At 37.4% G+C, this 13,257-nt stretch overlaps 1 protein-coding gene across 2 annotated transcripts in view; it reads left to right on the top strand.

The window, feature by feature from the left end:
* The window catches only part of TEX11 (testis expressed 11), a 381,570-nt gene that overhangs the window by 234,426 nt on the left and 133,887 nt on the right, over positions 1–13,257 (top strand). For both annotated transcript variants that reach the window (XM_016944288.4, XM_054676447.2), the window contains exon 16: positions 3,640–3,777. In XM_016944288.4, coding sequence (XP_016799777.2) covers positions 3,640–3,777 — 138 coding nt within the window. The remainder of the gene's footprint in view (positions 1–3,639; positions 3,778–13,257) is intronic.

Here is a 13,257-nt window from a genome sequence, read left to right as displayed (position 1 = left end):
TATGCATGTTTTCACTTATAAGTGGGAGTTAAATGATAAGAACTTATGAACACAAAGAAGGAAACAACAGACACTGGTGTCTACTTGAGGGTGGAGGATGAGAGAAGGGAGAGGAGCAGAAAAGATAACTATTGGGTACTGGGCTTAATATCTGGGTGATGCAATAATATGTACAACAAACCCCTGTGACATGTGTTTACCTATGTAACAAACCTTCACCTGTACCCCTAAACCTAAAATAAAAATTATAAAAAGAAAATAGCCAAAACAACCTGAGAGAGAATAGAACAGAAAGAATTACCCTATTCAATTTAAACACTTTTTATATAGCTACAGTAATCTAGACTGTGTGGTATCATTAGAGACATAGATCCATAGATCAATGGAACAGAATGGAAAACCAAAAAATAATCCCGCACAAATATGCTCAACTGATTTTTGAGAAAGCACAAAAGTAATTCAATGGAAAAAGATGGTGTTTTCAACTAATGGTGCTGGAGAAATTGGACATCCATAGAAAAAAAAAACCCTTGACCTTAACTTCACATTTTATACAAAAATTAAATAGATTATAAAATTAGATGTAAAATGTGCAATAAAAATACATAGGAGAAAATCTTCAGGATCTAGGCCAGGTCATGTGCAGCCTATTCCCTGCATGAACTGCACTTGATATGTGACGAAAGACAAGGATGTTAAGAAGTTTATCATTCAAAGTATGGTAGAAAGCCAAGTGTGGTGGCTCATGCCTGTAATCCCAGTGCTTTGAGAGGCTGAGGCAGGAGGATTGCTCGAGCCTAGGAGTTTGGGACCAACCAGCCTGGGCAATATAAAGGAGCACCATCTATACAAAAATAAAAAATTTAGCCTGGTGTGGTAGCATGCACCTGTAGTCCCAGCTACTCAGGAGGCTGAAGCAGAAGGATCCTTTGAGCCCAGGAGTTTAAGGCTGCAGTGAGCTGTGATCATGCCACTTCACTCCAGCCTGGGTCACAGAGCAAGATCCTGTCTCAAAAGCTAAAAACAAAGAAAACAACAAAACATAGTAGAGGCCACAGCTATCAGGGACATAGCTGAAGCCAGTGTCTTTGATGTCTATGTGCTTCCCAAGCTGTTTGTGAAGCTACATTACTGCATGAGTTGCACCATTCACAGCAAGGTAGTCCAGAATCAATCTCGTGAAGCCGGTAAGGACCAAACACCCCAACCCTGATTTAGACCTATGGGTGCTGCCCACCAACCTCCACCAAAGCCTACATATGGAGCTGAGTCCTTAAGGACTGAAAAAAAAGCTATCCTCTGAAGAAAATAAAGTGAAAATTATACTTTAAAAAAAAAGAGATCCTGTTGAATAGATGAAAAAAGCTAGAGACTGGGAGAAAAATTTTCAGACCATGTATACAATAATGGGCTAGTAGCTAAAACATAGAAAGAACTCTCTAAACTCAACGTACAAAGAAAAACAATACAAAAATTAGCAAAGGATATGAACAGACATTTCACCAAAAAGGGATATATGCATGAAAATAAGCACACAAAAAAAGATGACTTATGAGTCATTAGGGAAATGCAAATGAAAACCCCAAGGAGATACCAATACATAATTCTTAGAATAGCCAAAATGGAAAAGATTAACCATACCAAATGCTGATGAAGATGTTGAGGATCTGGAACTTCATGGTGGAAATATAAGATAGTACAGACGGTTTGGAAAATAGTTTGGCAGTTTTCTAAAATGTTAAACTTGCCCCTATCATGTGATCCAGCCATTTCAATCCTATGTATGTACTCAAGAGAAAAGGAATTATTTATCCATACAAAAACTTGCATGTAAAAGCTGATAGCAGCTTTATTTGTAATAGTTAAAAACTGGAAACAGCCAAATGTCCATCAACAAGTGAGTGGATAAACAAACTGGTATGTCCTTCAATGAAATACTACTCAGCAATGAAAAGGAATGAACTATTGATAGATGCAATAATGGGGATAAATCTAGAAACTGTTTTGCTGAGCGAAAGGGGCCAGGCAAAAAAGTATTAATACATATTAGATGATTCCATTGTATAAAAGCCTATAAAATAAAAATTAATAGTTATAGAAAATTATAGAAAGCACATCCATAACTGCTTGGGGTATGAGAGACCAGAATGAACTGGATTGAGGGATTACAAAGAAAAAATGGTTGTGATGGATGTGTTCACTCCGTTGACTGTGTTGATGGTTTTAGCTGTGTGTGTGTGTGTGTGTGTGTGTGTGTATATATATATATATATCAAAACAATTGTACAGTTTAAATATTCATAGTGTTTCATATGTCAATTGTACCTCAATAAAACTGTTTTCCAAAAAATGTTACGGTAGGTTTTGTAGGAGAAAGACGTGAAGAGAAAAAAGGGAACAAAATCTGAGAAACAAAGAATTAGACCCAAGAGAAGGAAAGAGAATCCCTTATAGGAGCATGTAGAAACCTAGGTCTTATGGTCAGGTACCACAAGATAGAATGATATTCGTATTCTCTTTTATAAGGCCTTTATTTATTTTTTTACTGAATAGGTGAAGAACTACTTCAGAATTCCCATTCTTCTATTGATTCTTTTTCTTTCCTCTCATTTTCCAGTCTTGCTGAATAATTTTCTTAAAACATCCACTTCCAACACTGGAGAGGAATGTAATCTTATTTCTAATTGACTATTTCTAATATGACATATTTCTAATCTACTATGACTAATGTAATAGTCAAAGGCAGTGTTTTACCTATTCAGCACAATTGTTTCTAGTTGAAGAGGGTGTTTTATTCCTTGAAGGTCCTAATGGCTCCTATTCTTAATTGAAAAATATGAAGCTTCTTGATAGGGTACAAGGGAATCATTTACCTTACCTTGGTTTATAAGCAGTCTCAGTTTTCTTAGATTAAGAAATAATTATCCAGGTTATTCCTATCAGATTTTCCCTAGCTAGCTTCTTACCATTGAAAATTTTAAATTTACTCAAGAGAAAAATGTATTTTTGTATACAAATACAGCAGCATCAATTACAATAGTAAAAACCCTGCAAATTCACTAAATAGCTAACATTAAGAAAATCATTATATACTTGATTAAATGTTATGTATCTCCTAAAATTGATTACTGTGAAGACTACATAGCAACATAGATTAATATGTATAAAACACAATTAAATGGAAAGAATAGAACATGAAATTCTATATAAGCTACGATTACAACTAGGTAAATATACAAAAGAATACAGTTAAAATTGAACATAGATAAATGAAAATAGCTGCATTAGCATGGTGAATTATGGGTGTTCTCTTTTAAAATTTTTGTCGTTGTTGTTTTAATAACTTTTAAAATAGATTTTAAGATTTCTGGGGTGGTTTACTACACTCTTAGACTCTTCATCCTATGTGTGAAATTTCTAATGTGTACGAAAAAGAAAGAATACTGATTGCCACCTTATCTAAAACTTATGTTGACCAAGACTGATAATAAAATGCACTTAGAACCCTATATAAAGGATATTGTGTTTTGATTGCCTAAAAAAGAAACCAACAGCATCTTTTATTTGTTTCTAGAGGTGACTTGGGAAAGATAGGGTAGCGACATCGCTGTGATTTTGTTGTTTCTTTTTAAACTTTAGGTACAAAATTACACTGATGCCCTACAATGGTACTATTATTCTCTGAGGTTTTATTCAACGGATGAAATGGATCTGGACTTCACCAAGCTGCAGAGGAACATGGCTTGCTGTTACCTGAATTTGCAACAACTTGATAAGGTCCTTTGATTTATCTATTTTCAGAGGTAGCAAATGTTCTTATGTGCAGTGGCAGAGAGATAGATGCCATGCTGTGACTTCTTGGCTGTTAGTTTAGGATGTCTGAGAGTTCCCTCATATAGAACAAGGTCAAATTGACATTTTCTTGATTTGCACACTGTAAACATAGAGTGAAACTTCCCAAAGAAAGAGAGAATTTTGAATACCATTAATTCTATTACTTACCCTTTATTTTTCACACCTATTCTGAAAGGTAATATATCATTGGAACTCCTGAACAAAGTTATCTGCTACTAACCATCTGTAATATTGTCCTTTGCAGCAAGCTAAATTTTGAAGTACACACTTTTGTCAAGCATTCATTGAGACCAAATACTTGAATGAAGTGGCCATTCTTTCACTTTCTAGGTTGTTATCTCTTGCCTTTCCAACCACCCTAGAAAATGTTCTTTAACTGATTTCTTATCAGGACAAAATTCTAGAAGGCAAAGAAGATAAAAGCTTGTTTAAAGATAGAACGGAAATACTTTCCAAAGCAATTAGGACATTTCTTCCTTTGGTTATCATATGGTATGCACGTAATGAGGGGTATTGGCTCTTAGAAGGACAAAGAACTAGAAGGACAAGTGTGAACCCAAATGAAATATGAAGGTTTTTGTTGCCTTTCAAGTTTTAATGACAGGTCTAACCTTTGTTCACCTAGGTGATTAAGGGTAGTGATTCCAGATGTTTTCTTTGAAGGTTTATTTTTGAAGAGTTGTTTATCTGACTTAAATACTTTAGATTTTCTTTCAAGAAAATATTTGCTATTTAGTTTATATGTTATAAAGTCACAGCCCTGGAAGAGAACTTGAAATGTTACTTAATTCATCATAATGTTGTACAGGCCAGCATTTAACTGTTTCAGAAAATAGTTACCTACAGTTTAAGATCTAAAAGGAAGATGATCATGTAGATTTTGTTACCTAATTCTGCACAGGACAGCACTATTTCAGAAAGGTAGTTGCCTACTGTTTACTTAAAGACTAATAAAGAAGGCAACCACAGAGCCTTTATAACTTCCATGATTTATGACACAGTGAGCTAGGCAGCTTGGGAAGGACCTATATCTGGATGTAGACATGCTAGTTGGGGAATGGATGCATTTGCAGGCTAAGGGAGGATATCTAATCAGCCAGTCAGGAAAGAAAGAAAGAACACAGTACCAGACATTATGCTAGGCTCTGAGGTTACAGAGATGAACAAAGTATAGTTGCCTTCAACTCACCCAAGCAGCTGACATCATGGTATCCTAATGGGCAGATAAGCAGAGCATGGCAATGAGAGAAATCTAAATGTTGGAAATAGTCTGTAAGTCAGGCACACAGGTGGTTGGCATCACATAAACATAACAGCAGGGAACAGGGTTTCAATCACAGATATTTGGACTCTGAGACAGTACACAAAATCTTTGAGGAATAGGAGTGTGTGCAGACATACTAGAAAGAGCAAAGTAGATCTCCACAACTAAAGGGGCCAGGATATGAGGCTGTTTTTAAGAGCAGAGCCTCTGCATTGGGAGCCAAACTGGGAAGCAATGACCAGAAGAGGAATACAAGTTGACTAGATACAGTTTTCTGAGACTTAAGCAATGCTACTTACATCTCTTCTAATGTCAAGTTTGGTCCTAGAGCCTAGTATAGCACTGACTTTATAATTGGAAATTCAAATGGTATTAATAGTGAGGTTAGGAAGAATAGGAGAACAGTAAACCAGGTGTATTTTAATGGTGCGTACTCAATATGTAACTGTATCATTTATGGCCAGATTAGTGGTGAAACCAAAGGATATTTTGAATATATTCAAGGTAACTTTGTTGATTACTGTTAGTATATTTCTCCATTTCATCCTTGTCTTGAATTTAGCAGACATTGATTGGATACCCTCCATATGCAATGAATATCCTCTTATGCACTAGGACAGACAGAAAGGTGAAAAAAATACACAATCCATCATATTTTAATAATCCCACCTCGCCAGTGTCTAACCTCTGTTAGCTTTCATTGTCTTTCTTCACTCCTTCCTTTGAGTTGCTTGAGCATTGTTGGGAAAATTTATGAAACCATGTTTATTGGGTTTGCTAAAATTTCATGGTTTTTCAGCTAGGTAGTCAATAATACTGACTCTTGTTGAGTTTTTATCACATTCCCCACAGTGATAATTCCAAAACATTTTTTTTCTGTCCTTAAGCACCCATGCTTTCTCCTTTGTTGTAGCAAAAGATCTTATCGTGTGATTTGCTGAGCTTGTAGCCACTGACATGAACTTCATCAATTTCTCACCTCTTCACCCATCCTTTCTTTTCTCTTACCTACGAGAAAGAAGTAACTTTGTCTGGGGACCTTACTCCACAGATCTCAACCCTAGCTGTTTAATCATTCTCTACTGTTTCTTTTTTTTTTTTTTTTTTTTTTGAGACAGAGTCTCACTCTTGTTGCCCAGGCTGGAGTGCAATGGTGCTATCTCAGCTCACTGCAACCTCCGCCTCCTGAGCTCAAGCAATTCTCCTGTCTCAGCCTCCTGAGTAGCTGGGATTACAGGCATGGGCCACCACGCCTGGGTAATTTTTTATATTTTTAGTAGAGACAGGGTTTCACCTTTTTGGCCAGGCTGGTCTCGAACTCCTGACCTCATGATCTGCCCGCCTCGGCCTCCCAAAGTGCTGGGATTACAGGCGTGAGCCACCGCGCCCGGCCTACTGTTTCTTTCTCCTGTCACTATAATTACCTTGAAGTCTTCTTTATCCAAAAACCTTCCTTCAACTTTGTAATCCTCCTCAAACTTCAGTTCTGTGTCCTTTTTGTTGCCAAACTTTCTAATCCAATTTTTTAGTGTTCATTCATTCAAAAATATTTATTTATTGTCTCCTATGTGTTAAGTACTGTTATAGGCATTGGGGATATAGTAATGAACAAAATATATAAAAACCTTTATCCACATGGACAAATACTGCTGTCCCCATTATTTTCCACTAGGAGAGGCAAACAATAAAAAGATAAATAAGTATTATGTTATATTATAGGGGTCAACAAACTTTCTGTAAAGAACCACAGTAAATATTTTAGGTTTTGCAGGCCATACAGTCTGTGCTGAAACTAATCAACTCTGTTGTTGTGCCTTGAAAATAGCCATAGACAGTATGTAATCAAATTGGTGTGGCTGTGTTCCAATAAAACTATGTTTTGGAATACTGAAATTTGAATTTCATGTAATTTTTGTGTGTCATAAAATATGATTCTTTTGATTTATTTCAGTCACTTAAAATGTAAAATTGTTCTAACTTATGAACTGTACAAAAAATATGGTGAGCCAGATTTTGCCCAAAGGCTATAGTTTGTTGACTCCTGGTATATTAAATATTGATAAGTGCTAAGGAGAAAACTAAGCAGGAAAGGGTGATATTAAATGTTTCGGAGGCGGATGAATGGTTGAACTTTTAGATAGGGTGGTCAGGGAAGTCCTCACTGAGAAGATTGTTTTTAAGTAGAGACCTGAGGAAAAAGAGCATTCCAGATGGAGGGAATAACAACTGCAAAGGCCCTAGGGTATTTAAAGAATGGCAAAGAGACCTTTGTGGCTGGAGCTGAGGGAACATTAGGGGAATTAGGAGATGTGATCAGGGAAGTAGTGGTGTCTTAGTCTGTTTCGTGTTGGTATAACAGAATACCTAAGACTGAGTAATTAATAAAGAAAATAGGTTTATTTAAGCTCATGATTCTGCAGGCTGGGAAGTTCAAGGGCCATGGTGCTGGCATTTGCTTGGCTTCTGGTGAGGGCTTTTGTGCTAGATCAAAACATAGCAGAAAGTCAAAGGGAAGTAGACTCATGCCAGGAGACATAATCCAAGGGGCTTTCTGGCTTTGTAACAACCTACTTTCATGGAAACTGTTTTGTCCTCAACTGGAGTACTTGCTGCTTCCTAGCCATGATCTATGTTTTCTACCTCAGTATCTTTTTTCATGCTTCTTCATTGCAAATTACCTCTTTCCTGCATCCCTAAAATTCCCTTTTCAAAGCCTAGCTTAAAATTCCCTTTTTCAAAGCCTAACTCTTAATGACATTCTTAGCTTCCTGAGGAAATTTCCTTGTCTTGCCTTTCCTCCAAGACTTTGTAACAGTTCTGTTTATCCCTAGATACTTGTTTTCTCATTATATTTTAGTTATTTCTATACCTGCCTTAGTCATCTATTGGACTGTCAGTCACCTCCTTGAGGACAGAGACCATATCTTATCTTTATTTGCCCTTGTACCCAGCATAGTGCCTAATGCATAGTAGATGCTCATTACATTAAAAATAGTTATAAAGACTCAATAAATACCTGTCAATCAACTTCCTCTAATATAGGAATTCCATTTCCTCATGCTATTTCTGTCCTTGCTACTATGCATAATTTGGAAATTAATAGTGATTAAGATCTGTGAGTGCTCTTTGATTATCAGAACTGAATGAGATTATATTATTAAAAATCATCCCACTATAACTTTCTCCAGCTCAGCTCTTTTCTCTTTTGAGGGTGAGAACGCATTTTATTTTGATTTAAAATGAAATATTGAATCATAGGTCAGAAGTTAATTTGGGCAGGCCAAAGGAGTTGAGAAATAGACTCCCTTGAACTTTTTAGTAGATTAGGTTACAGATTCATTAGCTCGCACACTTGGCAACCTCTTTTTGAGATAACAATGCCAATTATAGATCATTTCTTTGGTTTGTTTTCTAAATTGTATAAATAAAAATTTTTAAATTGCTATTATCCATTCAGATATCTTCAGTACTTTGCATGAGACAATATTAAACAATGTCGTTTCATAGATATCAACTCTGCCTTTGAGGTGTTTGTAGTGCCTTAAGCCTGGTATCCTGATTTTGCTATATTATTTTTGAGGATTTAAAAATATTTGGTTTGTGCAAGTCATAGGTTTGAATGGATTAAGGATGAAGGAAATGAGCTTGGGTTCTAAATACAGAAGCAATTTATCACACCTTGATATAATGGGATTTTGCTGCAAACCATAATAAAACCTTAATGTTAGTTGACAGATGGATAATGACTTGTTTTGGTGATAGTCTGTGTAAGTTAATGGGAATGCACAGTTGGGTACTCTTTAACTCAGTACAGAAGTCCCATCCTCAGCTTGCAACTGCAGTTTAGGTACATGAATGTCATTAGCACTACTATAGTTTGATAAAACTGAACCACACTCTCAAACCACAGAATGGCTGTAAGACTTACAACAGACACAAAGATGAGACTATTCATAGAATATTTATGTGACCTAAAGTGAAGACAGTTATGTCTCATGTGCTGCTTATATATTGTTTCTCTTTACCATATAAAGTTCGAAAAATGAGCTTGGGACCAGCAGACATAAACTAGTGATATTCACTAGATGGCACTGTGGCCTCTGTACTTCATCAGCTTGTGCTTGACTGATTCTGAGGGTTTTTTTTTTTTTTTTTTTGTAATTCTTAGGTAGATGTACCTTTCCTACAAATGCATCTATATGGATGTAAAAAAAAAAAAAAACCACTAAAGAAACATAAGATGAAGGTCAGCTGTGACTCATTTGATACAGCTATACTGTAAAAATACCCTGACTGAGATTCCAAGTCAACAAATATTAAATGCCTAATCTGTGCCAAGCACTATAGAATAAGTAGAAGACATGATCTATTCTGTAAGTGAGCCTAAAATATTAATGCGGAAACAATATTTACATATATAAAATAATTAGAAAATAATAAAAGGCTGTTCAATCACACATCATTGTGTGGTATGTACCATATGAACTTAGAATAGGAATATATAGATGAGGACATTTGTGAATATTGATTGAATGTACATATGATGTGAAGCTGAAAAGGGTAACTGATTTGTTAGAAGATAGAGTCAGATCTGAAGGGACCTTAATAGGTTGAAATGATGAGCCTATTCTAGCAAGACGAAGACAAACAGGAAACAACAAAACATCCTGTAATTGGATCCCAAAACCAATTGTACAAGAACAAAGTAGATAAAATATGGCTTTAAAAGCAGCATATGTGAGTCACTTGGTACATTTTATTGACTATAAGCACTGCATAAGCCAAAAATACTAAGAAAGTTTACTCAAATTAGGTTGAATCAATAGAGATTTAATGTATAGAAGGAGAAAAAGTGGCAATCACCCTCTATTCTGCTCTGGTTAGAATATATCTGAAGTACAGATTCAATCAAACACAGACTGAAAATATTCAGAAAAAAAGCAATTTAGAAAATAGCAATACAACATAGAAAATAATGCAAATATAAAACAATACAGTGTAACTACTATTTACAGAACATTTACGTTGCATTAGGTGTAAGTAATCTAGAGATTATTTAAAGTATACAAAAGGATGTGTGTAGGTTATATGCAACTACTATAAGGAACTTGAGCATCTGCAGATTGTGATATCCGAGGGTGTCTTGGAACCAATCCTCTAAAGATACGAAGGAACAACTGTATAGACAGCCCTTGACTTACAAGGGTTCGATTTAGGATTTATCAATCTTATGATAGTATGAAAGCAATACTCATTCAATAAGCTCCTCAAGTTACCATGGGGTTATGTCTGGATAAATCCGTCATAGGTTGAAAATGCACTTTCTATTTAGGATATTTTCAGTTTACCATGGGTTTATCAGGATGTAACCCCATCATTAGTTGAGGAGCATCTGTATTGTATTGGATTGAGGGGCACCACTTATGAAGGAGGATATTGACAAACCCAAGTGTGCCAAGAGGAAGGCACTGAGGATGGTGAGAGCACTAAAAATCATCTAATTTGAAGAATAAAGGAAGTGTGGATGTTAAACTTGGGAAATGGAAGATTTACGAGAAACACGATAGCTTTCTTCCAATATTTGAATGGCTGTCAGGGAGTAAAGAAATTAAATTTATTTCATGAGTGTTTCCATGGGTGAGACCTACAAGGAGTGAGATTTTGGATTATCATAAGGAAACCCTTTCTTAATTATTTGACCTACCAAAACAATGAAATGGATTTTCTTAAAATAGAGTGAATTCTGTCTTCTTGAATATATTTAAGTAAAGACTGAATGACTTGGTATAAATGTTATAGAGGAGATTCAAGCATCAGAAGAATTTTTTGACTAAGAGAACTTTGAGGTATCTTCTGCCCACATTTTTCTGAAATATCAGTATAACCTGATAAAATGTATTATAGTCAAAGAGGATTTTGTGGGGGACTAGGCTCATTAATCACTGAATTTTAAAACTAAAGGAACCCTTGCAAGTCATTACTAATTTATTTTAAAATGAATTTATAAAAATATAATTTACATACAAAAATGCATTCATTTTAGGTATAGTTCAATAATTTTGACCACTTTATACCCCAAATTTACCCACTACCATGGTCTAGATATAGAAGACTTCCATTATCCCGAGAGATTTCCTTGTGTTCCTTCCCAGTCAATCCTCACCTCCACTTCCAGCCCCAGGCAATGACTGGTATGCTTTCTATCACTACAGGTTAGATTTATCTTTCCTAGAGTTTCATATAAATGGAATTACACGGTATGTACTTTACCTTTTTTTAAAATCTGGCTTCTTTCACTCAATTTTAGAATTTTAGAGAATCTCTTCTGGCTTGTAGAGTTTCTGCCGAGAGATCAGCTGTTAGTCTGATGGGCTTCCCTTTGTGGGTAACCCGACCTTTCTCTCTGGCTGCACTTAACATTTTTTCCTTCATTTCAACTTTGGTGAATCTGACAATTATGTGTCTTGGAGTTGCTCTTCTCGAGGAGTATCTTTGTGGCGTTCTCTGTATTTCCTGAATCTGAACGTTGGCCTGCCTTGCTAGATTGGGGAAGTTCTCCTGGATAATATCCTGCAGAGTGTTTTCCAACTTGGTTCCATTCTCCCCGTCACTTTCAGGTACACCAATCAGACATAGATTTGGTCTTTTCACATAGTCCCATATTTCTTGGAGGCTTTTTTCATTTCTTTTTTTTCTTTTTTCTCTAAACTTCTCTTCTCGCTTCATTTCATTCATTTGATCTTCCATCACTGATACCCTTTCTTCCAGTTGATCGAATCGGCTACTGAGGCTTGTGCATTCGCCACGTAGTTCTCGTGCCATGGTTTTCAGCTCCATCAGGTCCTTGAAGGACTTCTCTGCATTGGTTATTCTAGTTAGCCATTTGTCTAATCTTTTTTCAAGGTTTTTTACTTCTTTGCCATGGGTTTGAATGTCCTCCTTTAGCTCGGAGTAGTTTGATCATCTGAAGCCTTCTCTCAACTCGTCAAAGTCATTCTCTATCCAGCTTTGTTCCATTGCTGATGAGGAGCTGCATTCCTTTGGAGGAGGAGAGGCAATCTGATTTTTAGAATTTTCAGTTTTTCTGCTCTGTTTTTTCCCCATCTTTGTGGTTTTATCTACCTTTGGTCTTTGATGATGGTGATGTACAGATGAGGTTTTGGTGTGGATGTCCTTTCTGTTTGTTAGTTTTCCTTCTAACAGACAGGACCCTCAGCTGCAGGTCTGCTGGAGTTTGCTGGAGGTCCACTCCAGACCCTGTTTGCCTGGGTATCAGAGCGGAGGCTGCAGAACAGTGGATATCAGGCAAATGTTGCTGCCTGATCATTCCTCTGGAAGTTTTGTCTCAGAGGAGTACCCGGCTGTGTGAGGTGTCAGTCTGCCCCTACTGGGGGGTGCCTCCCAGTTAGGCTACTTGGGGGTCAGGGACCCACTTCAGGAGGCAGTCTGTCTATTCTCAGATCTCCAGCTGCATGCTAGGAGAACCACTACTCTCTTCAAAGCTGTCAGACAGGGACAGTTAAGTCTGCAGAGGTTTCTGCTGCCTTTTGTTTGGCTATGCCCTGCCCCCAGAGGTGGAGTCTACAGAGGCAGGCAGGCCTCCTTGAGCTGCAGTGGGCTCCACCCAGTTCGAGCTTCCCGGCTGCTTTGTTTACCTACTCAAGCCTGGGCAATGGCGGGCGCCCCTCCCCCAGCCTCACTGCTGCCTTGCAGTTTGATCTCAGACTGCTGTGCTAGCAATGAGCGAGGCTCTGTGGGCGTAGGACCCTCTGAGCCAGGCGTGGGATACAGTCTCCTGGTGTGCCGTTTGCTAAGACCCTTGGAAAAGCGCAGTATTATGGTGGGAGTGACCTGATTTTCCAGGTGCCATCTGTCACCCCTTTCCTTGGCTAGGAAAGGGAATTCCCTGACCCCTTGCACTTCCCGGGTGAGGCAATGCCTCGCCCTGCTTCGGCTCACGCTCGGTGCGCTGCACCCACTGTCCTGCACCCACTGTCCAACAATCCTCAGTGAGATGCACCCAGTACCTCAGTTGGAAATGCAGAAATCATTTGTCTTCTGTGTCACTCACACTGGGAGCTGTAGACTGGAGCTGTTTCTATTCGGCCATCTTGGCTCCATCCCTAATTTTTGTATTT

This window comes from Pan troglodytes, chromosome X (genome assembly GCF_028858775.2).
Source record: "Pan troglodytes isolate AG18354 chromosome X, NHGRI_mPanTro3-v2.0_pri, whole genome shotgun sequence".
NCBI classification, from domain to species: Eukaryota; Metazoa; Chordata; class Mammalia; order Primates; family Hominidae; genus Pan; species Pan troglodytes.
The sequence above is the reverse complement of the archived record's forward strand: the minus strand, read 5'-3'. Positions and strand labels throughout refer to the sequence as shown.